At 39.3% G+C, this 27,856-nt stretch overlaps 1 protein-coding gene across 5 annotated transcripts in view; it reads right to left on the bottom strand.

Moving 5' to 3' along the window:
* NRXN3 (neurexin 3) overlaps positions 1-27,856 on the bottom strand; it is a 968,325-nt gene that overhangs the window by 497,131 nt on the left and 443,338 nt on the right. For all 5 annotated transcript variants that reach the window (XM_066552373.1, XM_066552369.1, XM_066552370.1 and 2 more), the window contains one exon: positions 21,461-21,580. In XM_066552373.1, coding sequence (XP_066408470.1) covers positions 21,461-21,580 — 120 coding nt within the window. The remainder of the gene's footprint in view (positions 1-21,460; positions 21,581-27,856) is intronic.

Genomic DNA, 27,856 nt, shown 5'->3' with positions numbered 1-27,856 from the left:
GATGTGAGCCTCAGTTGGGCAGACTAGAGAGAAATAAATAATCAAAGAAATCAAGCAGCATGCCTGCTCATTTAGGCCCTCTTCTCCTTCAATAGTCCAATGCTTCTTGCTTTCTTTACTGTTTCAGGATTTTAAAGACTTGGGAATCATTTACAGTCATGCCACATGTTGCTTACTTTTACACCCCCAAAATACTACTCATTTATATGAATAAGCAGTAGATTGGCTAGTAGGTACTTCCTAACCAGTCTTCCTTTTCATTAGCATCCACATTATCTGTTCAACACATGAGGGTCCTTTAGGAGACTTCCCATCTTTTAAATGAAGTGGTTCATAAGAGACCTTATTCTGTTTCTGTGAAATGGTATAGGGCACACATTAGCTTATCTCCTAGCTTGTTTCCTTTATCTGTCTCTCCCCAGTAATTTTAAAAAAACCAAAATCTTTCTGTGCCGCTGAGAAGAACTGGCTCATGTTGCAAACCTGTTTCCATGCAATAAATTCAGCATTAGAACAAACTTCTGAGGTACCCTCCATATGTCAGGTTTCTTCTTTGTATACTCTTTCAGAAAAGAGACAAGAGCCCCTAATCTGCTGAATCTGTTCTGCCTTGGCTTGCTACCAAACTTGCCAAGAAAAGTGATAATCACTTGATCCATTTCAGAGAAGCACAGGAAAACAGATTCTAAAGAAAAGGGAAGTAGCCACTTGTTGTACAGAAAATAAAATTAAACCCTGGATTTCACCAGGATGCCAAAAGAGCACACACTCGGACACTACATCCACCTTGGAGTCCTCCAACACCTTGAGCTATTGTAGGTTTTTATTCTTCCATCTATTTCTTTTTGCCCTTTTTCCTTAAGACATGCCCTCAGCTTCCAAAAGAGAGAGACTGAATAATCTCTTAGTAGCTGACAGAAACAAGATCTTCCCACAGGCAATCATTCAGCCAGAATATCATTTATTCTCTGCTTTTCCCCACCTATCGTTACACAGTTTCAAAACCCTGAATGGCCTGGCAGTCCTTTATGCTCATCCTTTCCACATATCTGAAAGAAATGTAACTGCTATCATCTCCATTTAGCTAATATGAGCTACAAATGTGTGTTTAATCAACTAAGTGAATGCACAATCCTATTTACAAAAATGTTCATGATCAACAGACAGTAACAAACTTAACAGATATCTATTTTAGGAAGAGATGATTCAAGCCATGAAGGATTCTGTTGTTCTTCATTGCCCAAAAGGGGAGTTTGACTAGTTCAAATATCCCTATGGGGCAGGTATCTGTGTAAGGTAAGAGTGAGTCTACAGTGTAACTGAATGTGCCAAGGTTTACCAAGGTTTGCTTACCAAGAAACAACTCTGCCAGGCACCTCTGAAAAGGACACCTGGTCTGCAGGAGTGTTCTTCAGCTGCCCAAGCCAGTGCTGGGAGAAAAGGACACACCCTGACACTCACAAAAAAGTCTTCCTTTAGTCTTGTGCCAGCACTGCACACAGACATTGCCACCTTTATTCCTATTTACCAAGCATCAAAGAAGGTAAAACTTGCAAGGAAAACCAGTAGCATAATTCAGATAAGAGTCACACTTCCACATAATACCCAGTTAAAAAAAGACTAGAACGTTCAAAAATCCAGGACTGGGCTTTCTGAACACAAATAAATGCCAATGCATGTACAGTACTGGTCAAGGAAAAATAACTAAAACAGATCCAGAGGAAGGCTATCAGGGGACAGACAAGCCTGTCTGGGAAAAAATATTAAAAAATCTTGGCTTGTTCAGACCATCTAAATAAATGTTGAGAGGAGATACATTTACTATGCACAAACACCCAGGGGTAGAAATAGCTGAGGAGTGGAAATGACTATTTAACTAAGGACAATACTGGTACAAGAACAGATGGTTATAAACTGCCAAAGAATAAATTTAGACTGAAAATTAGACAAAGGTTTCTAATCAGCAGAGCAATGAAGCTTTTAAAAAGCCTTTACAGGGAACAGGGCAAAAAGCTACTCTAAATGAGGGATATAAAGCTTCATGCATTTCTGAAAGGTATTATGAAATATGGTTCCCTACCAAAGCACAGTACTGGAGGTAAGGACTCGTGAGGTTCCTTGCAGCCTCCTGCTTCTCTGCATTTCCCACCAAAATCCACTCACAGCAGCACCAGCATATCAGAAGTACAGTTCTGAAATACCTTGACCTCCCAGAACAACTACATGAAGAACCATTCTGGCTGGACCCTGCTGAAGGGTAAAACAAGATAGCTCCTAAGGGAGGGACCTCAGGAGCAGCCAAACCCATGAAGAAAGCCAGAGCTGAACTTTTACATTACCTTATTATGAAAGCCACAGACAGAGGGCAAGCACAGACAGAACATGTCATCTCCTTTAAAGCTCATAAAACAAAACTCTTAAAAAAATTCCAGGGGCTCATGGGTACAGAAAAATTTCTCAACACACTGCTCCATGCCAGACAGCCCTCCTGGTGACCAGCAGCTATTGAAAGATATCGTATGGCTAGATGACAAAACTACATCTTTATCAAAAGACCAATTTTTAAAAATTTATTTATTTTTATTAAGGTTTTCCATAAAATACACGGATGGAGCATTGTGTTTCTACTTTCTATGAGCAGGACATGATCAAGTCTTTTGCAGACCCATACACAAGGGCAATTATTTGATCTTTTCAACATGTGCCAAAAGTGATAAAGCACAGGAGGAAAGAAACATCCTGAGAAGTCCTGCAGAATTATAGGGTTTAACCTGTTTGCTTCATTCCTTAGTTATGGCTACATGGTGTTTATAACACATAAAACATGTATCATTATTTTAGGGTCAAAATAAAAACCAAAACACCCTCTCAAAAAAAAGGAAATCTGCCACAAAAACTGTATCTCATCCAGCAACTGCCTACTGACAGCCATTTCTAAAGTCCATATTCTCAGGGCAGTTGAAGATATTCTAAACATTTCAGGCAAAAGTGCTTGGAAAGCCCTAGACCCTGAGGAGATATTCTCCAGCATACTGAAAAAAGAGGCCAGAAATAGGCCATGGATAAGTTATCTGGCCAAGACTGTTCCTGATAAAGTGAGGAAACACATGGGGTATTTTTGGAGAACACAAACTTCACTGCTTCTTCAGAAAATCTTCAGCTGATTGATGTAAGACAGTATGTGGTTTTCAGTTGCAAGCTCTGTCCCCTCGGGCAAATTACAAGAGCTCCAAAATTTACACAAATAACCCTAAACTGTTCCATGCAGAGGCCATAACCACTACCACTGTACACCTCCTTCCACAGATTAGGACCATGTTCACTGTGACTGAATCCTCTGATGATGGGAGTTTTTCAACTGCACGCCTGATTAAATGCTGCCTTCCAGAATTCTTGGATAACATGAATTAAATTTTAATGCCCTTAATCTAGTTGACACTTTTTCATAAGCTCTTCCTCCCCTCCTTCTCCTGTGTTATAAATGACCAATTACCTAATCTAAGGTAATGCAGGCTTTGGTGGAGGCTAATGAAGATGTGGTGGGTGAGATCCTGCTTGCAGCACAGTCCCATTAGGAAAGGTTAATCACCTCCTATCTTACAATCCCACGTTTTAGCTCCAAACAGCGAGGAGGCAGAGAAAGAGGCATCGATCACATTAACCAAATAGTACAGCAAATGCCTGGCACTTGATGAGCAGTAAGGTGCTCTCCTGATGGGAAGAGAAGACTGCAAATTGAAGACCAACAGTGACTCTCCAAGGTCGCCCAGGGACAGAGATGCCCATGTAAGAAGTAGGAAAGGGAAACACCCCCAGACAACAGCGGAGATTTGTCTTTTAGAAGAGAGACCTACATCTTCCCTCCCTGAGAAGGAAGTGCATCACTCTGTATGTGATGTTGCCCTTTCAAGGAATCAAAAACCCTGTCTCAATAAAATGTGCATAAGCAGCTGAAGGACACAAGAGAGGAACAGTCCCAAACTACATAGAATGAAAGAAACCTTCAGCATTATTTTATAATTCCAAAGCCTCAGGAACAGCCTAGGCAATGGAGTAGTGATATCTCCTCTCTACATTCAGTCTATCCATTGCTGTTCAATGTTGATCAACAAAAATCATTTATCTCCAGTGAAGTTAGAATGCATGTGAACATAGAGCCAAAGGGTTTGTTTGTTGCATCAACAAGGCCTAAACCTGCATGGCTACTCCTGCTGCTGGAGATATCTAGAACTAATCTTCATGACACCAATTCATTCCATTACTAAGTCCTTACTCAGAAAAAGAATAATTTCTTTTGTGAAGTGAGGCAAAGGGATGGTTGGTAAGAGGAGAGGAGACATTCCTAAAATTTTTGCATTGTGATTGACTACACAAAAATGTTGTGTAATTACTACAAAAAACAGGTTTTTGTTTAGTTCTGTTCTTGGTTTTTTGTTTTGTTTTTTTTTTCTTTTGTTTTGGTTGGTTGGTTGTTTTTTGACTCTGAAGGTTTTTTCTAGAATTGTCTTCTTTCATTACCTCTGTCCATGACCATTAAATTTCCCTCACATAAACAGTGAAATCCTTCCTCCTCATCCAGAGATACTCCCAGACAAATAAGAAATACTTCAGTTGTGAGACAGAGGCATTGGCATTAGCTCTTTACTGTCTTTTATATATATATATATATATATATATATATATATATATATATATATATATATATATATATATATATATATATATATATATGTATTCATGGCCACCATCCTTCTTCCTTGCTGGACCTCTTCAGCTGTTAAGATCCTCTAGTGTCCTTGCCCAGATTACATAAATATTCTCCCTTTCATCTATTGAGATTTCTTACAAACCCAGTTTATGTAATTAAGAATAGGTCCCCATGATGTCAAAGCTGAAATAGGATCCCCTGAAACTGGTAACATGTATGGCAGAAGATAGTAAACAATTTTTTTTAGCTGTGTTTGGTCATGATCAAATTTAGGCTCTTTATAGTTCTAGAGCAACCTGTCATCAGTGAGTGCTCCATTTAGTTTGCAAAGTAGGAGGATGTTTCCATGCAGTCTAAACTTAACCTTACTTAAACAATTTCTACTTCTCTCTAATCTTGATCGATAAATATTCAAGTGAAACATTTTATTTTAATTTCTTCTGAAGCAGAAAGGCAGACAATAGTAGCAAAAGAATCTTCTTCTTGGAATCTGAACAGTGAAGAAAACATTCAGATGGCGATCCTCCACAGCTGCCTGCTTGAACTGCCACAAACTCTGATAGCTAAGGGACAAATTGTGAAAAAATACAAAAGGAAACCCATACAGACAGCTGAAGTGGCAGGCAGAGGTTTAAAATTTGATCTGAGTGATCGCTTTGCAAATCTGCAGTGTATGTAAGACTAACATTAGGCACAGGAGAATAAGAAACCTAATTTAGGAGTATGAAATTGCTTTTTGAAAGGATTTTTTGAAAAAAGCTTAGAAATTAGCTTTTCAAAAGCTCCTGTCCCAAAATTGCTTTCAAGTTATTTTCTAAATACTTAACCCTTTATTTTACAAAATAAACTTTATTTTTTCTCCTTTTTCTTAAGGCTTATTCATGTGTGTCTTTAGATTAGCCGACACTGAGCATTCTTGTTTTAAGAACAAGTGATAAACTTGCATTTTATGCCCAGCTAAGTTGAAATAAATATTTTCAGGTTCTCAAGCTGTGTCTACACAGCCATACTTATCAGGCAACATGCAGACACTCAAAAGGACCTACTATCATACCTATGTATGAAACCAGTGTAGTCCAATGAGCATATGAATGGATACAGCAAAGACACGAATTCATGGATTGCACCAGTCCAGGTGAAGATATCCAAATACCCCATGGGCACTAATAAAGAAAAAATTTGCTCCATACAAACTGCAGGGAAAAAGCTCTACATCTTCCACATGGAATGGCTGCAGTTAAATAAAGACCAGCACTAACATCACACTGAGAGACAGAACCCAGGTGTCCTCAGACAGTTCCAGCAATCTCTGCCATAGGTGGTTTCACAGATCAAAAGGGAGAAGACAGATTTACTGCCCAGGCCAGAAGGTCCCAGGCATAGGAGAAGCGTGGGCCTTGCTGTGCACTGCTTCTTCAGGCAGACAGCCATTTGCCTTAAGAAGATTTTTCCTTTTCCTTCGTGTGGGAAACAGAAGGTAACTCTCAGGTGGATTCAGAGTTATCCATAAGTGTCTTTGGATATTGCTGCAGCTGGTCACTCTGCTTGCTAGTTTGTATTGTACTGGTGAGTAAGTGAAATAATAGGATAACTGCTACCAAGGACTTTCCTATTACAATAAGGAAAATTAGGAAGAGATACTTCCATTATCAGGTTTACACATTTTACAGGTTTCTGAGAACATCTGATCTCAACTTTTGTTTTCTGAGAGAACCAGCACTACCAAAACATCCAGTCAAAGCTTTAATTGGCAAAGGCTAGAGATCATGAACAGTGGTCCATCAAAATTTCCTGTTGGATTTCCAATTAAAAAATTATAGCTTTCAGCATTTATTCAACAGTGTTCACCTACCTGGAAAATATAAAAATCTTATTCAGCTTTTGACCTCACTTCTCTGAACTCAAGCCTTAATTAAAGGCAAAAGCAAGTGAACTGTTCTGATGTTGAAGCTTTTCCTTGAGAACTTTTCAAGATCTTCCAGTTCTCCAAAACATCCCACAAAGTAAGTTATGTAGAGGTCATCACAGCAGAACAGCTGTTATTTTCTCAGAGACTAAGCCATATCCAAACCAGAGGAAGATACATGACTGATCCCAAACTAGCTCATCTTCCAACTGCCTTTTGAAGAAGAAGCTCTCTTTTACATCAAACAGTCTCACTACATTCTGTAGCTAGCAGTTCCCAGACTGAAAAGATATATAAGACAGGAGCAACAAATGCCAAAGGAAACTTGGAGCCATTAAAAAACAAAACAAAGAAATTCACAAAAAAACCACAAGCAAACAAGGAGCAAGGGAAAATTTGCTCCATGCTTCCCAGTTTAAAAATTCTGTCTCTGGAGAGTTCAACCCCTTCTGCTCTGATGTATCCTCCTGCTGTTTTACTGCAAGCTCTGTCGATTCACAGCTGCTGCTCTGCACAAGTCCTGGGCTGCCTTCAGAAATAAACACATAGCAAAGTTGGAGAACCATTTCCCCCACTCAAACAGCAAATCCCAAGTCAGAAAGAAGACACCAACACAGAAGTCAGAAATCTGCATTATAACAGCAATGACAAGGTGAGTCAGGGCAAAAGCTGTACTCATCAAACTAATGAGAGTAGCATCAGCTATTTCCCACACAGAACAGGTCCTGCTTTCAACTAGTCTACCTCACCCATGCCCCTACATTCTCATCCAGAAGGCTCTCAAATGTCTGGTGCGTTGTGATCCAGTCTGGTCCCCAAAAGCTCAGTATAATCTACACGTAATAAACACGAATCACTTAACTGGAACAGCAAGACGAATTATTTGCTGACATGCGTGCTTTTGAGGAAGGCAAAACAAGTAACACATTGTATGGAGAAAACACCTTCACACTGTTATTCATAAAGTCATGATCATATTTCTCAATCCCCTAAATCTTGGAGCCATAACTACTACATCAAGGTAAGATAACCCCAGAGAAGTATCTGGGGAGGACTCAAAGACAAAAACCTATCAGTGAAGCCTAGCTTTTATTGTTTGGTAAATTTTCATGGTAGCAGAGACAGGACACTGATTGAGAAGTGATGAGAAACACAACTTCCCAAGTTAAAAACCCCCCTGGTGTAGATCTGATGATACACAGAAGCACTTCTGAAGTTGTATCTGGGAATTAAAATTTGAATGAGAAATCAGAGATGAGCTTTTGAGCATTGGAACATTTACTAGCATCTTAAACTTGCTAGAAGTATCCAGATAAGAAGCTTTTCTTGCCCTGGAGAACATGCACGGCATGGAATTTCCATGCCACAGCTCTTGGGGATTAAGGGCTGATAGCAAAAACTGCTGCTTATATCCAAAACGTGCCCTAAGGTAAGGGAGTAAGAAACAATCCTTACACAATGATGTCATCAATTAGGTCCTCAGGTTCCCAAGATAAGTGAAAAGTAACAACTGTGAAAATTTTAAGATGTGCATTAGGAGTCCAGCTGAAATGCATTTAGGTATTTGAAATGGAACACTGTTTCTGACTTGCCCCAGAACTGCAGTTGCCCCACATTAATCAGGACTAGTCATAAGTATTTAAAAAGTGGGGAGGGTCTCACCCTCATTTAGGCACATAAAGATTTTGTTCCTCTTCTCTACTAATCACCTCCACACCACCTACGGGGATTTGAGACTAGATATTATAAATCAGGAATTGGCTCTCAGTCAGCATAAAAGCAGGAAAGTGCAGGTTCAAGCTTTTGAAAACTGCTAGAACAAAAGTGGGAGGATAAGTGAGGTCAGACTGTACTTTACAGAAGCATGAGGAAATGAGAGGCAGAGCTGTGAAGACACTGGACACACATCTACGACACACAAAGATATAAGTGATAATCAGGAAGCTAAAATGGCAGACTCTAGGGACACACAATGGATGGAGGAGCCTTTCACCCCAAATATCTGCTTCTGTAAAGAAAGAATCTGTTCTACAGAACAAAGGGAACGTCTCTATCCATAACTTCAAAAATAACCAGTAAGTTTTTTCTTTTACTTTCCACACTGACACAAAACTCACTTTAGCAATCAAAGAAAGGCTAACACCCTGGCAAATTTGTCAAAGGTGACTTTTCTTTTACCCCCAAGAAGTCTCTTTCCACCTTGCGGCAGAAGATCAGTGGACTTCAGCCATTTCAAAGACAAGGTTCCAAAGTTTCCTCCCTGCAAAGACAATACCCTCAGTAGTGCCCTACTCCAAATCTAACTGAAAACAGGAGAAATAAAACACAAAATAACTCCCAAAACCATAAATACGAAAGCATATGGTAGGAGAATGAGAACAGCAGAACTGCTAGTTATTTTAAGTGACAAGATCACATAATTTAAGTTTCCAGGGCTGAAGCCCTGGAACATTTTGCACAAGACTTTAATGAATAAATAAATGTGGAACTAGGCAGACCCCTGCAACATGCAGACATCTTCCTGACTCAGCAAGCTATCCACAAGGAACGGCCACACACTGAGGTTTTTCTTTTTAGTATGTCTGCTCTGAAACTATGACATCTGGAAGCAGCCTCCAGAAGGTTTCCTAAACCCTCAAGTCATGGCAAAGCTGCAGGACTCCATAAATATCAAGGAAGACATAATCTGTAGAGGACTATACAAAGCCTTAGGTCATTTTGGAAAACCTCTTTTTGAGATTAATTTGGAGAGGCGAAAAAGACAGCTGGCAGATAGAGATTATTTCTAACTTCATTTCAAGTTTTCATAATCCAAATATCCACCAACAACCTGGGAAAATTCAAGCAAAGGATTCCTGGGGTCTGTGAGTACACAGCACCATCTCGTGGAGTGAATGAAACAAGAATAAAAACCAAGGAATGATTCCAGCACTTGAGACGTCTGCAGCTTGGCTTTTTGACAGGCTGCTCTTCTAGAAGGTTAACAAATCTCTCCATCGAATTTGTGCTTTATAAAAAAAGTTCACTGCAGATCTATAAAGAACAAATGAACAACAAACAACTCCCTATTTTTATCTCTCAAACTCATCACCGTTAACATAAACACTGCAGGCCTCTTCATAAATAGAGTGTGGGCAGACAACCATCTGTACTGAATTTTATTTGCCAGCAGGCCTAGCACAGCTGTAAGCACCCTTTTCTTACAAGTCTGAATCTCATGTACTTAAGGTGGGCAAAGAAAACAAGTCTACAAATGCTAAATTTGCCAGGAATAACAACCTATTCTCTCTATTTAGTACTGGAAAAGAAAAAGCCTTTTTCCATTTAGAAAAAGAAGGAAACTCAGAGAAGCAGCTATTCCACCCTTTCCAGTATTTGTTCCCAAATATGGAGGTGTGCTAACAGAGTGTCTGAGAAGGAACAGCTTAAGTTACCCAATGGGTTCGCATCTTAGTGGCAATAAATAAGGATTTCCAGGCATTACTTTGAAAGCATGAAGACCTGATTCATTTCTACCTTAGGACAGGCAGAAATTCACCTGTGCAACAGAAAGCATTTGAGTGTCCTCACTTCTAAAGGAGCTAGGCAAATACAGGGGTCTCTGTGCAGAAGGGATGTAGTGGCTCTTATTTTCAGCTCCATCTCAATTATTGTGTTATACCCAGCTCCACTTCAGCACATACTTCAAAGTTTATTCTTAGTTCATCCTGGCCTCCAGGATGAAAGTTGTTTAAAACCAGAAAGCACTATGTATATTGTCTATGCATTTCATATAGCTCCCATAATTATTTTAGTATAGGTCTCTCAAATGTGATATTTGGGCTAAGCATGTTCTCTGGTACACCTAATTTAAGTTTAAATGACTTGAACTATCTATATTCCATGCATATGAGCCACCAGTAGCAATTCCACAGCCAAGTGGACATCTCCACGAGGATATCTCCCTTAAGACAAAACTCAAATTTATGTTTCAAGTATCCATCAGAAGCATCTCCATTTCAGCATGAAGGGGTAAAGGATTTAAGCCTCTAACCTCTTCCAAATAGGACAAATGCCACTGGTAACAAGAGCAAAAAATGGAGACAAAAGAAAGAGAATAGGCTGGTGGTTTAGGTTTTGGGGTTGTTTGTTTTGGTTGTTTGGGTTTTTTGAGGGTTGTTTTTTTTTTTCTGACACTACAAACACTTAACTCCTATGATTTGTGTTAAACAATGTGAAGCATAGATAATTCTGACTGATCTCAGTTTCCAGCATTCAAGTAACTATAAAAGATAAATTCCCAGGATAATCTCCATGCTGCAGGACTATATGCCTCAGCATCATGTGGCATGTAGGATTAACAGGATGCCCTGCCTAGCTCAATGTACTACACAAATGTGCACAACTCAGCAATAGTTCACTCAGGTATTTCAGATATCTATGCATGGCAACTCATGTACCAAATGGATATTCTGCAGAGCTGACACTACCATTACAAGACATCAAAATCATGCCCTATTGGGTAACTTCACATGTTTCTGTAAAATGCTATGCCCATTGAACTCCAGATAGATACTGGTATCTCTGCCTCTCACACACATGTACAGTCACTCAAACAGCAGGAGTGCCTACAACTATTTGCTGGCAGTCAGATTCACAGTCACTGCTTCTGAGAACTTGGGCTCATTTGCACAGAGCCGGGTCTGCTCAGCTCATTCTGCACTGGTAACACAACCAATCCAGTGTTACAACAGCAAAACAGGAAAATGAGCCTGCTGATGTCAGCAATAGTGCTGCCTTCTGTAACATGCAGTTGGCTTGGATTCATAATGTAAACCCTGGTGCACAGGCACTTTTTGTGACAGTCTGCATATCCAAGTCAAAGACACCTGATGGCTGAAGTCTTCAGTATGAAAAAGAAATACCAATATTAGCCCTCTCTTCAGCATTTTGTGGTGTTGAGCTATGAAACTATCTGTGACAGATGAACTGTTAAAGACACAGATGCTTCTGTGGGACCTATATATTGTATGATGGATGGCTTGTGATATTGCTATCTATCTTCATCATTTGCCTGAGATCAGAGGGCAGAAATGTAACAGACAGAAGGTCATTTAGTACAATCTGAAAAAGAAAAATATGAAAGACAATAAAAATGACAGATGGTTATGGGAAGCCAGCAAACCTGACGCCAGTTTTGCTGTGGTCAAGCACTGCAAATAGGTTTCAGACCAAAGACAAGAGGAAGAATAGAGCCCCAACCACACTTGCTTCAAAATAAATGTTGGACTCTCTCTGGAAGAGAACCATGCTTTTATTTGGCAGTTGTATTATTAAAGTCAGAGTCTAGTCAAGACACTCTGGTCTAGAGGTCAGTTATGTTTTCTGAGACAGTTACTCAATAGGCATGAGCACAACTACTCTCACATTAAGGCTAGAGACACCTGACCAAAAGCTACAAAGATCATACTCTGCTTTTGTAGGGATGGAGTCATTTTCACATCTCTTTCCCCATCCTGCTCAAGACCATGCTCTCAAGCACTGCTGGCAATATACAGAAAGGCACATCCTAGACTAGGGAGGCCACCACAAGCCCATGCTGCTTAACTCCAACACAGAGGTTGTGAGAAGCCTCAGGAAGTCACAGCCAGTAGCTTATTAAATAATAAACCTAGGCAGAGGAGGATGAACTAACTTAGGTCAATGCTTTTAAACCAAGATTAGTTGTCTTTCTCAGGATTTTAGGCATTTTCTGCTAACTTTCACAATGAATTCATCCTTATGATGCAGTCAATAAATCCTGAGCTTTGTTTTGAAAATAATGAAACCAACCACATTTTGCTTTTTTATTCCTTCATATTTTCTGTTCAAAGCTATTCCAAGACTTTCACTGAAATATGCAAAGTTTTTCTTGAGCTAAGTGTGCAGTTTTCATCAATTAAACTACCGCCCATGAAAAATTTTCACTAGCTCTGTATGCACCAAGACTTTGAAATGAACTAACATTCACAGATTGGAAAGCTTTTTCATCTGCAGACAGCTGTTAGTTAACTGGGGTTTCAGTTAACACTTACATCCCAATAGAATTCAAGTTATATGATTACACTTAGGGTTTCCTACTAAAAAGGTTTCTTACTAAAAAGGCTAATTCCTCCCATAATCAGAGAAGTTATTTTGTGTCCCAAAATCTCTAAGGACAGCAAAAGGCAACTGAAGTCCCAGACTCCTCTCCTAGCACCTGCCAAGGCCTCAGATGTCAGCACACAATGAAACACCTCCACAAAGATGAATTAAATCCACCAAAATGTGCTCCCCTGTGCAAAGCTTGTTTCACAGGTACCCAAGCAGCCAATTTCAATCTGCCCCTCAGGGATCATTATTAAGATAACTGTAATTAAGGTTTTTCATCTAATCCCCAATGTTCTACAGCTGAGATTATATACCAGCTCCTGGGTAACAAGATTGCAACATAATAAAGCTATGTCCCTATTGCAGCTGAACTCCACTGGAGATCAATAGTAGCCTTCTGTCAATGACAGGAAATAATTAGTACATTAGGCAGCGCAGATAGTGAACAAAGAATCTCCTTCAGGACCTCTGACTCCTCCTGCCTTTGTTTTTCTGTTAACAATTTCCACTGCAAAACAACGAATAAGCATAAAAGATGTGTCTCTTGATCCCTAGTGACCCCAGCTTATTTCCTTAGGTAGCCCCAGAATTATTTTTTTGCAGGCTCAAAAATCAGAAGGAAGAAAAAAGTTTAAAAATTCCAGTACTGCCTCTGTCTGCATGTTGGCATTCTCTCAGCAACCCACACTGTAAATATTTTATGACATAGATTTGCCCACCTAATGACTGTAATTCTTAAAGGTAGCTTTTAGTCTAAGGTATATAAAAACAATATATATGAATCTTAAAAAAAAAAAAAACAATTAGGCATATTTGATATGGGAACTGAGAATCCCATAACAGATTCTGATCTGCAACTATTGGCATAAATGAGAAGTTACCTCATTGGATTAAAATAATTCCTTTGTATTTATAAATGTTACTGCAAACGAAGTCTAGTCTGTAAAATAGAAAATATTTCCTTCAATCCTCATCTATTTGTTCTCACCCAATAATGTAGGCTCCTCTTTGTAAACCGTTCTCTATGTAGACAGCCTCAGAAACAAGCAATAGTCACCCCAAGGACCCTAGAGGACTAAGGAGGCAATACAGTGCGTGCTAAGGCAAACAGCTCTATGCTGTCTGGGAAAGCACCAAGTGAACCCTACCCCATCTCATCAACACCATTACACCCCACTTATCAGATTCAGATCAATGGCTTAAAAGCACACATATATAACTCAGCTGAGTGCTGCAAAGATGGGAGAGCACACAAAGCCCAGGTAGGACAAAAAACAGATTAAGGGTTATTGCAAATCAGAGCTTCCATCCAGGACAGTAAGCCCAACATGGAAACCATATTTTCATAATCCACAGGGCAACTTACAACAGACTCATAGGGGATTGGAGGGAAGATCAAAGCCATCAAAGCCACTTGGGTGTTCACCTGGACTAGTGACTGGGTATCCTGCTGCAGATCAATTGCAACAGCTGAAAGACCAAACAGATTTTTCAAGAGTTTTTTTTCCCTTCCCTGCACAAGAACAGGTACTATCTGCGTACCATATGGCACTCAAAATACCTCATGCTGATGAAACCATAGTAGGTGTGAGATTATCAAAAGTATTTTAACAATACAATTGAGGACAGAAGTTTCATAGCATTGTGTGGGGGAAAAAAATCGATTTAATATAAAAGTCCTCAAGCACAGGGTGATTTTTGCCTATAAAATCCAACTCTACATACATTTTTCATTATCTTCCAAATTCAGTTCTGTACTATCTTCTCTGAAGAAGCTACGATAAGAAAAGAATCTTTAAAGAGCAAAATTGATGGTTGAAGACTTTTCACATTTTTCTGAGTTTTTACATTTACTGCTTCTCAAAACAAATATGAACACATGCCAGATATTACAAAGAAAATGCTAAATTTAAAATTAATCAAATCATTTTTGCACTTGACAATTTAGAACGCTTAATTTGTTATCTTACATTCAGTCAAAAGATGTACTTACAGATCATCATCAACAAATGGAGCTTGGGGTGACAGAACAGAGACTCTTATTCTGCTGTACAACATTTCAGTTTCTGCTGCCAACTTATATCACTGTCATATCAGTGATTACACCCTGGGTGTGCCATTACTGAAGGAACAGCTTCTGAGGCCAAATTTCTCATGAGGCAAAATACATAGGACACAGTAGCACTTGCTCAGCTACTTTTAAGATGAAAAGTGAAAATTATTGTCATGACTACCAAAGAGCATCAAGTTAAAGAAACATACTGTCAAGGGGAGCAGAGATCACAAGGAACAAAATTATGGCAAGAGCCTTCTGTGACATGCTTATGAAAATGGCATAGCTGCTGAACAGCACCAGGAAGGGAATTAACTGCTTGAACTGTTCAAAGGCTGATAACAGAGGTTGTAATCACTCCCACCTGTAAAAAGTCTCTCTCCTTCCATACTATTGAAGTCTGTAGCATGGCTGGACCATAGCTTATGTGCTGACAGCAGCCAGGTGTGCACAGATATCAATGACTGATTACAGCTCTCATTCTAAATGCTCCTTCTGCCAAGCTGTTGAAGCAATCGTAATTAAATTACTCACTAGAGACCTAGCTGCATTTGGGGGATCACAAAAGGATAAAGCTGGCTAGCTTTCACTATTAAAAAAGGGAAACACTTTCATGTCAGGGCACCTTGAGGAGCTGAAAGGTGCAGAAGAAGCAATTTCAAAAAGCACCTGTCACTCAAACTCCCTCTTTCTCCCCCCAAAACAGGGACAGACAAATTTCTCCCTCTAATGTTGGCAGCACTGCCCATTCCAGATGACTCCCAAAGGGAACAGGGGGCAAACAAGTTCTTGATCTGCAATCTGATCTGATGTTTAGCAGCTGTTACTCAAGGGAGGGAAAATGCCTTTCAGTACACTGAAAAGAATGAGCATTCTTAAATCACTGAAGAGCTAAGGCCATTATGTAGTGGGCTATTACTAAGCATCAGAAAAGTGCATGGTACTTTAATAAGAAGTAGCACCAGTTCCTTGCCCTAAAGATGTTACCTTTCTTGGACCTGCAGGGCAAATTAAAGTAAACAGTGCTAAGAAGGATGAAGGCAGCATTCACAACTCAAATCACATCAGTACAATTTACATCATGTACTAAAATGCAACAGCGTTGCATTTTCCTTCTTTTTTATTCCCATTCTCAGAGGATATGGTCATTCACTGTCAGAAGACACCAAAGGCTTAAGTTAGGAACTGAAAATGAGCCACAGCCAGAAAACACTAGTTATAATAAAGGAATGACCACTAAGTAAGCAAGAGCAAAGCATGAGGAGAGATCTAAGAAGTAGGCAGAGTGTCTGACCTGTTGTAATGAAGTATGATTCACTCAAGATACATCAGAGGTGACTCTTGCTTCATGTAGGATGGATGTCTCTGTAGTATCAAAGGCAAATCCCCAAGCATGCTGATATTTAAACAGCTGACTGGTTTAGCCATGCATGACTAATGAAGTCTATGCAGATTTATTTTCTACACACTAGCAACCTCTTGCTCTCTGACTCAGTAAGTGAGTAAGTGGGCATATTAGAAACAAATTAAACATGAACAATGAAGTGTTAATGTAAGTAAATCAAGCTGAGTTTTTGGCATTGACATTAAAGGAGGTCATGAATTCTGGACAAAAACTGGTTCAGATAGTGAAAAACACAAAATACTGAGACAGAGGGAATAGGGCTCATCTCCCAACTGGGACTCTGAATCCTGCAATGGAGAGCACGAGCTGTAACTGCTCCGTGACTCACAAAGTAAGTTTGGGGTGCAAATGGCTCATGAGCACATCAGAATAAAGCCATCATCATAAAGAAAGGGTTACTTATTTAGCCATTTGCTCTGCTAGTAGTCTCTTCTAATGACTATTCTGCCATGCTATTTAAGCAGGTGTGAGGGAAAACAGTTCTGCCACTGCAACCTAGCTTACAGACTATGCTCCAGAAGCATCAATACAGTTTCATACTCTTTCAATTACTTTGTAGGGTGCAAAAAAGAAGGGCATTAATAAAGAGGGATGGGCCTGCTCTGACAACCTTGTATTTCACACATGTGGGGCTAAGGCCAGCTTCAATCTTCCTTAATCAATCAAAAATGCTCAGTGCTTTACTCGAAAGCATTGGTCTTAGATATGTTTTGCTATTTTTGATATCCTTCCTTTTATGTCAAGTAAAAAAACTCTTTTGGCTAGTAAGCCTCACTCACTATGATTACACAACTGAAGTTATCAAAAGCTCTTCCTGTGATGGTGCTAAATTAATGAACAATGGAACAAAGTCACCATAACTCTCTTTCCCTCTAATCCTTTCCTAGTCCAAATGTGAATCACATAAGGACAGTAAAAGCATATAGGTTATGCATCACATGCAACGGGATTGTGGAAAAAATATAACATTGCACAAAAAAAAAAAACAAAACCCAACAGCCTTGTATACTACTTCTCTCCTAGACAAAAACAAGCATCACTCAGCCAAGCAACTTCATTGGAAGGTTACTAATCAACAGGATCCTTGAAAAGCATGGAGACTGGAGGCATACAAAGATACCAACAGAAGAGAACAAAAATCTTGGGCTGCCTTTTCTCTTTACCAATCAAATGGAAAAGTTGTTTTTAAACCAGGTGTTTTAAACCAGGCTATTACAACCCAAATTTTATAAATAAATGAATAAATAACACCTCTAAAAAGACAATTATTAGTCAGCAGATGGATTTAACTGTTTCAACAACATAAAACCTGTTTGAAAAGGTGATTTATACTCTGCACAAGTCATTGCTGCAAATTATTGATTTTTCACAGGCAAACACCTCCACTAATACATACTTGTGTCACCCTGGCAATTGCTCTTGGTAAGCTTGACCCTGAGCGTTACTCATGTGCACGAAACACCAAGTAAAAAGCAGCATTTTCTATGATCTAGTTTGACATGGATATACCATTTGCATTTGCTAGATGGACTAAGAGGCAGCACTGGCATTCTCTCTTGTGCAGAAAATGCTATTGTTTCATCAGATACACAAGAATGTGAATTAATCGAAGAATCTGTAAAGTTCTTCATAGACAACAGTTTAAATACAGGTCACTTCTCAGGTAGGTTGTGTTTTCATCACATACCATGGTTAACATTAGCAGGAGTTCACCCCAGATGCAAGACACTTCAATAACATCGTGTGTTAACTTTACTTCTGCTACCTTACATGCTTGAAGTTTTACATTTGAACAGTTTAAGCAAAAGCTTGGCATGCCAAGCAGGCATTATAGTTCTAATATTAACTGCAGTACACTAACACTGACTTCCTACATCTTAGAGTAGTATGTAGATTCTTAAAAAAGGTTGAAAGCCCACACTGAATGTGATGCTGAAATGATTAAAACATCTATAAAGATTGAAGACTATGGAATAACTGCAAAAATTTGAGAATCTATTTTAAATTACATGGAAAATAGAATCAGTATATCCTGAATAGCATTATTGCTTCTATTTCTACCTTTCATTTCAGATGCTAGGCCAGAAGTACTGGCCTGTGTGAAGGGCAAAGCTTTAAATTCATATTTGTACAATGGACCTTCTCAAATAACTTGAGCAGAGGGGGTGTCTGTGGGTTATTCCTGTGTTTGGTTTTTTTAAACATCAGTACAGTTGTACTAGTCAGAATGAAGCACATTAAAACTGAATTTATGCCCCCATAGCTCCCATTAATTCCTTATTCTGAAGCATCTTGATTACTACAAAGTAAAGAACATCTAAAACAGCTACAAACAGCTAAAAGGCTATATCATCATTTCCATTATGAATTTAAATTCTAGTCTTGTTAAGCAATACTGGTGAATGGATAAACATCTATAGGTTTATGAAATGCATCTCTGTCACCTCTGCAGGGTGAAGGGGAATTACAGGTGCTTCCTCTTCATCCTTCAGAAACAGTAGTTCCAAGCCATTTCCACCTGAATTAGGAAGTTTAATGGCCTAGTCCTGGGACAAAAATTAAAAAGGAAAAACATATTGGTGCACCAAGCTTTACTCAGCATTGGTAAGACTGAATATCTTTGCAAAGTCTGCTCTAGCAAATAATCAAAAACCCAAACATAAATCACACCTACCAATAGTTAATTAGGGATAATCTAGGAGATTAACAAGAATAATTGAAGAGAACACTAAACTTTCCATTTATCAGTCCAGAGGCACAGATATATTGTTCATCAAACACACAAAAATGAAAATTTCCAGTGTGGACAATTGACTTGATTAACATAAATAAAAAGGCAAAATACGTACAGTAAGTCAGCCTTTTGCTATCATTTTCATTGGGTAAAACTTGACCTGTTCCATTTACTTCAATACTCCATATTTACACCAGTGGGAGACCATTTTGACCAATTGCTCATAAGGTAGAAATAGCCATTTACTAAATTAATAGAATGGACTGCTGTGGCCAAAAAAATGTTGTACCAAAGAGCCTGATGCATTTCTAAATAAAAGGCCTCAGGTTACACAGAAGGTATCTCCCCCTGCCATTACTTGCACTAAAGTCCAGTCTAGAGTATTTGCTTCAATTGATAGATGCCTGTACTTGGATTAGCAACCACATCTAAAAGGTAGGAAGGAACAGGACTTTAGCCTTCTCAACTACACACCCACAATGTACCCTTACTGTATCAGGAAGTCAGGAACAGAAGTCTATTTCCATTGTTATGATACATGGCAAAGACAAAATCAAACAAACAAATAAAACCCACAAAAAAATGTCATACGCACTTTTTGAAGGTCCAGGATGAAGTCTTGTCATGTTCCAGAAGGAATCCACACAACTTACCTTTTCAGATCACTTTGAAACCCACATCCTTCTGCCTGCATTTGTAAATTACCAGCCAGGCCTGATAACTGGAGGCTGGCTCCTACACTGCCCACAGCTCCCCCACTCATTTCAAGCTCCTTTCTCTGCATTATTTCCAGCTGCCAGCTCTAAAAATCCGCAAGAAATCCCCAATTACAGACACAGGAACCTGATTCTTCCTGATGCTTCTGGGCCTGCTCTAAGCCATTAGCAACAGCTTAACAAGGGTACAGCAATGTTCTGGAGTTGTGAAGCCAAACACATTAGAAACAAACCCCACAGTATCAATAACCTAAGAGATTTCCTGGATATGTATTTAAATGCAACCCAACAGAATTCAAAGTAGTGTTTCTTTCACACATTTGTGTGCCACCCTTAGCAAGTCTAAACTGATTGACTGAACAAGTAGTTTGAGAGTGGGAAAGTGGGTGTCCAATTGATAAAAGCAAACCAAAATAAAATGCAGAAAATTGGCACCAGATCTTGTGACTCCAATATGAAATGTTTCTTCTGGACCCAAAGAAAACATTCTGAACTCCAAAGCAATCCAAAACCAGACATAGTATTACAGTCTATGAATCTGTGTCAGTAGTATCTTGTTTATACAGCCCTTGTCAAAGTATGAATCCTGATAGGCCTTTCCAATATCTGTTTGAGAGAAATATGCTGGAAGAAATGGGAGACCAACACAGACAACACTCCATATTATGAATGACTCAGAAAAGCAGGCATTTTGGCCTTCAGCAGAGACGAATTGTCACCATGTGCTACACAGCCTGTCATATGTGCCATCAATTCAGTCATGTCTCAGACTTTTAGGGGAAGAGTTGCAGATATGACAGTGCTGTGGTACCAATATTGCATGGACCTTGCTGGTACCACTAATTAAGTCTACCACAAATACCTCAACGAAAAGCAGTTTTTTCTGTGTTTAAAATTTATACAGTCAGTGAACCAAATTACTGAAGCCTACTGTTACATGTACTACAGCACTCATGATGGATTCCTTTGTTCCCTGCCTTGGAGCAAGCAAGGGAGAAGGGGGCAGTCACCTCAAATAAGAGAAGCAGTCAGACAGTAAAGCAGAAGTGATCTGTTCCCTCCAGGCAGGAGCAAAGGCCAAACCATGATGAGCAGAGGGAATGTCAAAAAGCTGATTATCTGCCCCCTAAAGGCAGACTTAAGGGGTTTGTTGAATTATTTTATCAGAGATCCTAGTAGTACTTGGCCAAGAACATTCCATGTTTTGAGATCAAGCAAATTAATACCAAGAAGCACAATGGTTCTTCTGTGTATTTAACTGATTCCTGGTTTTAAGTGAACATTCTTAGAAACTCAGCATTTTTTTTTTATTACTCAGCATTTCAGCATTAACCTAGTATTTCAGTAAAAGACTAGAACACTACTATCTAGAACACTACTCATTTTACATGCATTCCATGCCTTTTTCACCAAGGTTTGAATGAAAATCTCAAAGCATAATTCAGTACACAAAACCTAGACAACTTTTACCTACAAAAATATTACATACAATATCTGCAAAGTCATTCCTTTTTTCTCTAAACCAGGAATTCCATTAACATCAATTACCAACATTGGACTGGTGAAGTTAGCATTCAAAAAGAAGAGAGGGAAGAAACCAAAAACCAGAAAACAGCCAAACAAAACCCATACATGTTGAATTGCATATTTTCATTTTAAGGTGAAAAAAAGATAACCTGCTGTAGGCTTTAAAGAAATTTCCAGGAAAAAAAGTTTGGATTTGACACAGGGAAAGTTGTATTGCAATTCAAAGAGCAATGAATCATGTATTTTCTGTACTCTCAAGTATCAGACCTCACAGGTCACTAATGCACTGAAAAGTCTACTTACGATCATTGCACTGGCTCCCAGAATATGAAGTCATGGAACAGTCACAGGTGAAGCCTTCCCATTGCTGATTACAGATGCCCTGATTCGCACAGGAATCTTCCTGGCAGGTAGTGCTCGGTCCTGGAGAAAGGATGACAAGAAAAGAGTGAAATAAAGCTGAGAGAATCACTGGGTCAGGCCCACAATATCTTCAATTAATCACTACCATGACCATCAGGATCCTCATGCAGAAGAGAGAAAGCACTAACCAAACACTGTTCCACTGCTGGACGTGCAAGAAACTCAGGTAAAAAGAGCACAAAGACAGTGTACACCTCACAACAAAACACCAAACTAGAACACAGAGCAAGGCAGAGGGAACAGCAACATATTCCCTCTTAGGGCAGGCCCAACTCATACGTTCCCAACTTGCTCAAAGAATTTTACAGTAAAACAGGGGTGATGCCAGGCCAACAAGCACGGTCAGGTTGTTGTGCTTCCCTAGAAGTTTGATCCCCTTATAGAAATGAAAGCTAATTAATAGGTCCCTGAACAATGCCTCATCATGCCCAAAGAACACTGGATAATGTAGATTCAAACTGAGGTTATGAAGCCGCAGCTGGCTACAACTTGGCTTCATAGATTAATAGAAGTCAGCCAAACAAAAACCAAACACTGACGTATTATATAGGTTCCTCTGGAAATGTGCTAATAAAGTCCTCAGAAGGGCATGACATTTATCCACAACACTTCTCTTTTTGGACTGCTTCCCATGCTTTTGGTGGAAGCAGAGAAGGAAGCAGCTGCCACTAACAGAACAGCCTTTCATTGTTCTGTGATTTGCAGCTAACAGTTGCTATCCTACTCAGGTAAGCCTTGCAAAGACAAACTCCAAGAAAAAGGCAAAAAACTAATCTTGAGATCAGAGAGACTCTGAAACACAACTACTGTAATCTACAAGGAGGTAGCTGGATTCTGAATCATCTGAGAGCAGGCATGAAGCTTCAAGTCATAGATCACAAGAATATGAGTTTACAGGTTGCCTCCTGGGTATTTTATATTCAGCATTCTAGACAAAGGTATGTCACTCCTGCTGTGCAGGCTTTTAAACAAAATGTGCATATACATTTGACATACCTACTATGCTATATCCTGTATATGTTAGAAAAGAAGAAATGAAAGAAATAAAGTAGATAATACAGGATCAACTGGATAGGCTGCCTGAGATCACTTCATTGGCCACTTTTGGTCTAGGAGAATACCATAAGGACAAAGAAATAACTGTTTAACCCATCCCAGCACCTTTCCTCAGTCTTTGCTAGCAACAGCAAATAAGTCTTTTCCTTATTTCTTCATCACATCAACACTACCGTCTTATTTTATAGATTAGATAGGACAGAGCAAAGCAGAGACAGCATTTTTCAATATTTTAACATAAAATGAAACCCTTCAACCTCCATCAGACACCATCCATAGTGATTTCACTAAATCCCACCATTATTCAGCATCTTTGATACTGAGAGTGCACACCAGGGCACGTCTGTATTTACAAGCCCTTGTAGAACCCACATCTAACTGGAAGTCCCATGTCAGGCCACAATGTTCCCAACAAGACCAAGCCAGGAATGGACTCTTAAAGCTTTGCTGCAGAGTTTCTGCTCTCCCCATCAGACCACCTTTCCTCACTGAAAGAACAGAATGGATGAATTTCAGTAGTTTTTCAGCTATCTGCATTTCTTTACATCTCTCCTGCAATGAGAATGAACATGTGACTTGGTAAGCAGAGTTTGACTGAATGTTAACAAAAACCCGGGCTTCTTCCAGAATTTATTACACTGTTATAAAAACTAACCAAACAAACAAATCCCAAAACCTCTAGGTAGAAGCATAAGTGCTGTTAATAGAAGACGACAACAAAATCCCTAAAGGAAAGTTCACCTATTGAAAAGAAGTGACAGCAGCAGCCACAGCACAAAAACCCCTTGTTGCCATGCTGAAAGAAAGTTGAGCAGCATTTTTCAACACTTTTCTCCTCCCCTCCACCTCTTCTTCCCACCCACCTGACTCTCATTTGCAGCCATATGAATCCCAGTGGTCTCAGTGGCACAGTGTGAAATTAACAGATCACTTCTAGATTAGAACAGAGCTGACAGACTTTCCAGTGTGGGCGGGCAGGCACATGTATGTACAGGCCTCCCTCCTGCCTTTACTCTTGCAAAAATCATGGATATAAACATATATACCTGTGCATCAGTTTGTGGACTGATACTTGCTGCAGACTTACTCTGGCCAAGAAAAAGAAGGGATAACATTTAACAATCTGAAATAGAATATTAGGTGACATTTTGCCTAAAATGTCTGAATTATCTGAGGATAAGGAATGAGCAACAGATATCTCCCCTGCACATCACTACACCACTATCTAACCTCTAACCTCAATCATGAATGCCAATACTCCTAGAGGTATAAACAAGCAAACTATCTATGCCTATTTTTTAAAAATTAAACCAGAAAGCAGCTGTGACTCTATGCAAACTTGCTACAGCCTCAACTATAAAGACCATTACAGAGAAGCAGGGCAGAACACCATTTTCAACAATGATTCTCCACTTTTCCTACATTTTTCTTAGAACGCTTTAATCACTAACTGGACTTGACAATGGGCATATCCTTTGTCTAGATGCTGTAAGAGAAAGGACTCTATTCACAGAATAAGACTGCATGAGGCCCAGTACCTTGGCTTGAAGTCTTCATATGACAGAGCCCAGAGAGCTCATGGCCTGTATTATGGTGCCCGAATTGTATTTAACAGAAATCAACTGTGAAGATGGGAACAGCACTTCAGCAGCCAGAGGGGGGCAGGGGAAAGGAAAAAAGAAAAAAACCACAATGATGAGGAATTTTGAAAGCCTGACAATACTACAAGGAAGCTTGAAGCCTGATCTGCCATCTTTAGAGTCAGTCATGACAGATGCTGGGTACTTGGCCTCACTTCTTAGTACTATGGGCCATTTGAATCATAAAAGGATCGTTGTCTCAGAGAGTTCATCTACTCCTGCTGCTAACAGTCATCGCCTGATGTCATAATCCTCTCTGGCAACAGAATTTTCTTCAGCCCAACTAATAGGGATGTCACAGCGAATTAGAATTTTGGATTAGGGAGCAAAGTGACAGAAGCACAGGAAGGATTATAAAACATGAAGATTGTGCTACCACGCACATGCCCTTTAGTGCTAACGAACAAGGAAAGAAGATGACAAACAACTTATATATAAAGCAGTAGAATTGTTTCTAAATTACCAGTGCCATCAGGACTTAGGTCTATTTTTAATCTTATTCCTCTGGCAACACTATGAGCAGACAAAGTATTTAAAAGCAAAGTTTCAGAATTAGTCTTCACATAATAATCTTAGATAGCTCTGATTTTACTGTCTGTAGCTGAGCTTGGTGCATTGCCTTCTTCGTGCCACACGCACAGTGGAAAGAGGAGTAAGTGGGCAGTAGATATCAAGTAGAAGTGGAAAAGTCCCCAGAAAAGCAATGCCACCAGCAGAAGCATGACTTGCTGTGTCTCTTCCTGTCCAGGCTAAGCCTACCAACAGGGGCATCTCCTTTGGAACATGAAATAGCAAACCAGGATTCTTCAACAATGTCCTTTTTATGTCTGGATGTCTAATTTTTACTAGAACAGCTCAGTATCCAAGGACTTGCAGGATCTGACATTTGTTGGGTCTCCCTCCCTGGGAAGGAGACCAGTACTACACTTTTCTTCAGCTACCTATCCAGATGTATTGTTTGTTTACTAATTTTTCTAATAAGTGTTTGAAGAAAATCACCTTTGAAGAGTATAACAGCCTGATCTTGTATGTGTATTCTGCTTAGAAAAATTGGTTTTTCTGCCCTTTTTCCTACAATATCAGTTGTATGGTATGTTTCTCTGCCCTGAAATTTAAAAAAAAAATTCTACTGCTTCATGTTGCTAAAACTTCTATGTTTCACGGGCAAAAAAAGTCATTCCTTCTGTATCTTTTGAAAGCTCCTTGCAGGAAAACTTGAGAAATAAAACACAGCATTGTGTTTACTGTTCTTTCAAGTTACATGTGGAATCAGTTTGTACAGCAGCTGCAGGATTATAACACAACTGCTTCATGCTTTGATCACAACTAGTAATAAATATTAAGATAAATATTAATAATAAACCATTGCACACAATACCTTCCTCCACACATCAAAAATTCACTCTTTTTGAAGGGAATCAACCATTTGTGTTAATGTTATTGTCTCAATAAGATGAAGATCAGCAACAGGGGAAGTTCAATAACAGTATGGTTCCATTTTCATTCTTCACCTCCCTAAATGCTCTTATCTCTTCTCCTTGTGTCTTCAGAAATGTTACAAAGCAATAGGAAAGTAACATACACAAGGCATCTTTACAGCCTTTGCAGAATAAGGTGCTTTTTTTAGTCCTATAGTTCCTAAATTACAAATGTCATGCAGCACTGAACTATCTCTACTGTAAAGTCAGACATTACAATCAATTTACACCTTTGATAAATCTACACTCTACTTCTGTCAGCATTCCTCTTTCATAATCAGAGAGCGTCAGCCTTTTTTAATTCACTCTGCAGTAGCAGTTCTGCTCAGAAAGGCATCAGGTCTTGGAAACCATATGTACCAGGTAGAAAATAAACCTGTTCCAGGACTCACTCCTCCTTGCAGGTTTAGGAGGAAACAAAGTTATGTCCAATAGTTTTCCAGTATTAGAATAATTTGGAAAACAAGATTTCTCCTGTTTAAAAAGTGAGCAAATTAAGGGTGAATCTCATGGAACCATCCGTTTCTGGGATGGACCATACCATGTATACTGTTACTGCCAAATACATATTGGTGATATGTCAGCATTTACTTTGCACAAATCCAAGAAACTAAATTACAGTCAGGGCTCAGTGCATGATTCAGAAAGCTAGATCCTGTATTTTGAGTCACAGATAGCAGAAAGCAGGAATATCACAGACTAATATAGCAAACCAGAACCACAAACCAAACAGATTTTCAACGATTGCAAGGCCAGCTCTTCAAGCTCTCAGTTTCATACTTTGTTAAGAACTCATCATCCCTTTCATCACCTAAATAAGGTTAGGCATCTGTCAGGTTCCATATTTAAAGTTACTCATTGTCAGAAATAACTCAAAAGCCAGCATTCTTCTGTCCTCTGAGAAATGTAGCCATTTTTTTCAGTGCCTCAACAGAGCCTGAATGCTTCATCTACCTGATATAAGTCATGCTGCTGAGTCCTTTTGTTCCAAATAAGCAGCTGGTCTGAAAACTTCAGGAACCAGGACTAGTTAAAATAACAAACATGCACAAATGTGCTTTCTCCCACAGAAAGCACATCTATCTCAAGGTTACAGAAGAAGGGAATCTAGAAGCAATGGCAAATCACAGAAATGGATCTGCAAACTGCTGGAATTTCCTTCTCCTCAAAGAAAGCTGGCATATACCTGTCACCTTTCTCCCTTGCCATTCTTCCACTTGCCATTTCTAGGTAACCTAAAAGGTCATGAGCAATGTGCTTGTACACATGCTGGTGAGGAAAGAACCAAAAAAGGCCAAAAGAATAAAAATCCCAACCAGAGAACAAGAAATCAACTGCATAAAAGGGAGTATGCCTGCACACAGAATGCAACAAGGGACAGGGAGATACAAATGAAGCAGAGAAAGTAAACAGCATTTGGACATTCAGACACAGAAACTAAAAGCATAAAGGAAAATTGAAAGGGCGGTACATGAACAAGAAAAAAAACAGAGTACATTGGCAAAACATCCTTCCTCACTGCAAATCACAGCAATATAAAAGAGTCACAGAATAGTCTGATTTGGAAGGGACCCATGAGGATCCTCAAGTCCCAGCCCTTAAGTACAAGGCATCATGGCCTATCCTGAAATAGCCAAACCTATTTAGCAAAGGTTGGTTTCCTGGAAAGCCAATAATCCACTTTATGCACTCAAGCCAAATGCTTTCCCTTAACCTTCAATGTAATCAGATGTCTCTATCTGAAGGGCAAATGCTCCTACAGGGTTAAGACCTCTGTAAAAAAATTGAGGATGAGATGGAATAATCTTCACAGGTGTGATATGCCTTTGGTTCTGAGGACTCTGGAAAAATCAAAACAATAGATCTCTTTCTTCCAGAACTTCCTGTGCATGATCCATCCACTTCAATAAACATCAAAAATCAAGCTCAGGAATTCCTGAGCATAAATTCTGATGGACACATAACTGACTACAGAGAACAGCAGGGGCTGTGGCAAGAGAGACACAATACTTGCTAATGTCTAATATAAGTCCTAAAAATCATTGCCACAATTTCAGTGGATAACAGAAAACATATTAATCCTAAAGTTATTTAAACTCCAG

The sequence above is a fragment of the Molothrus aeneus genome, chromosome 6 (assembly GCF_037042795.1).
Source record: "Molothrus aeneus isolate 106 chromosome 6, BPBGC_Maene_1.0, whole genome shotgun sequence".
NCBI classification, from domain to species: domain Eukaryota; kingdom Metazoa; phylum Chordata; class Aves; order Passeriformes; family Icteridae; genus Molothrus; species Molothrus aeneus.
Note: the sequence above shows the minus strand (reverse complement) of the source record. Positions and strands in the feature narration are given on the sequence as shown.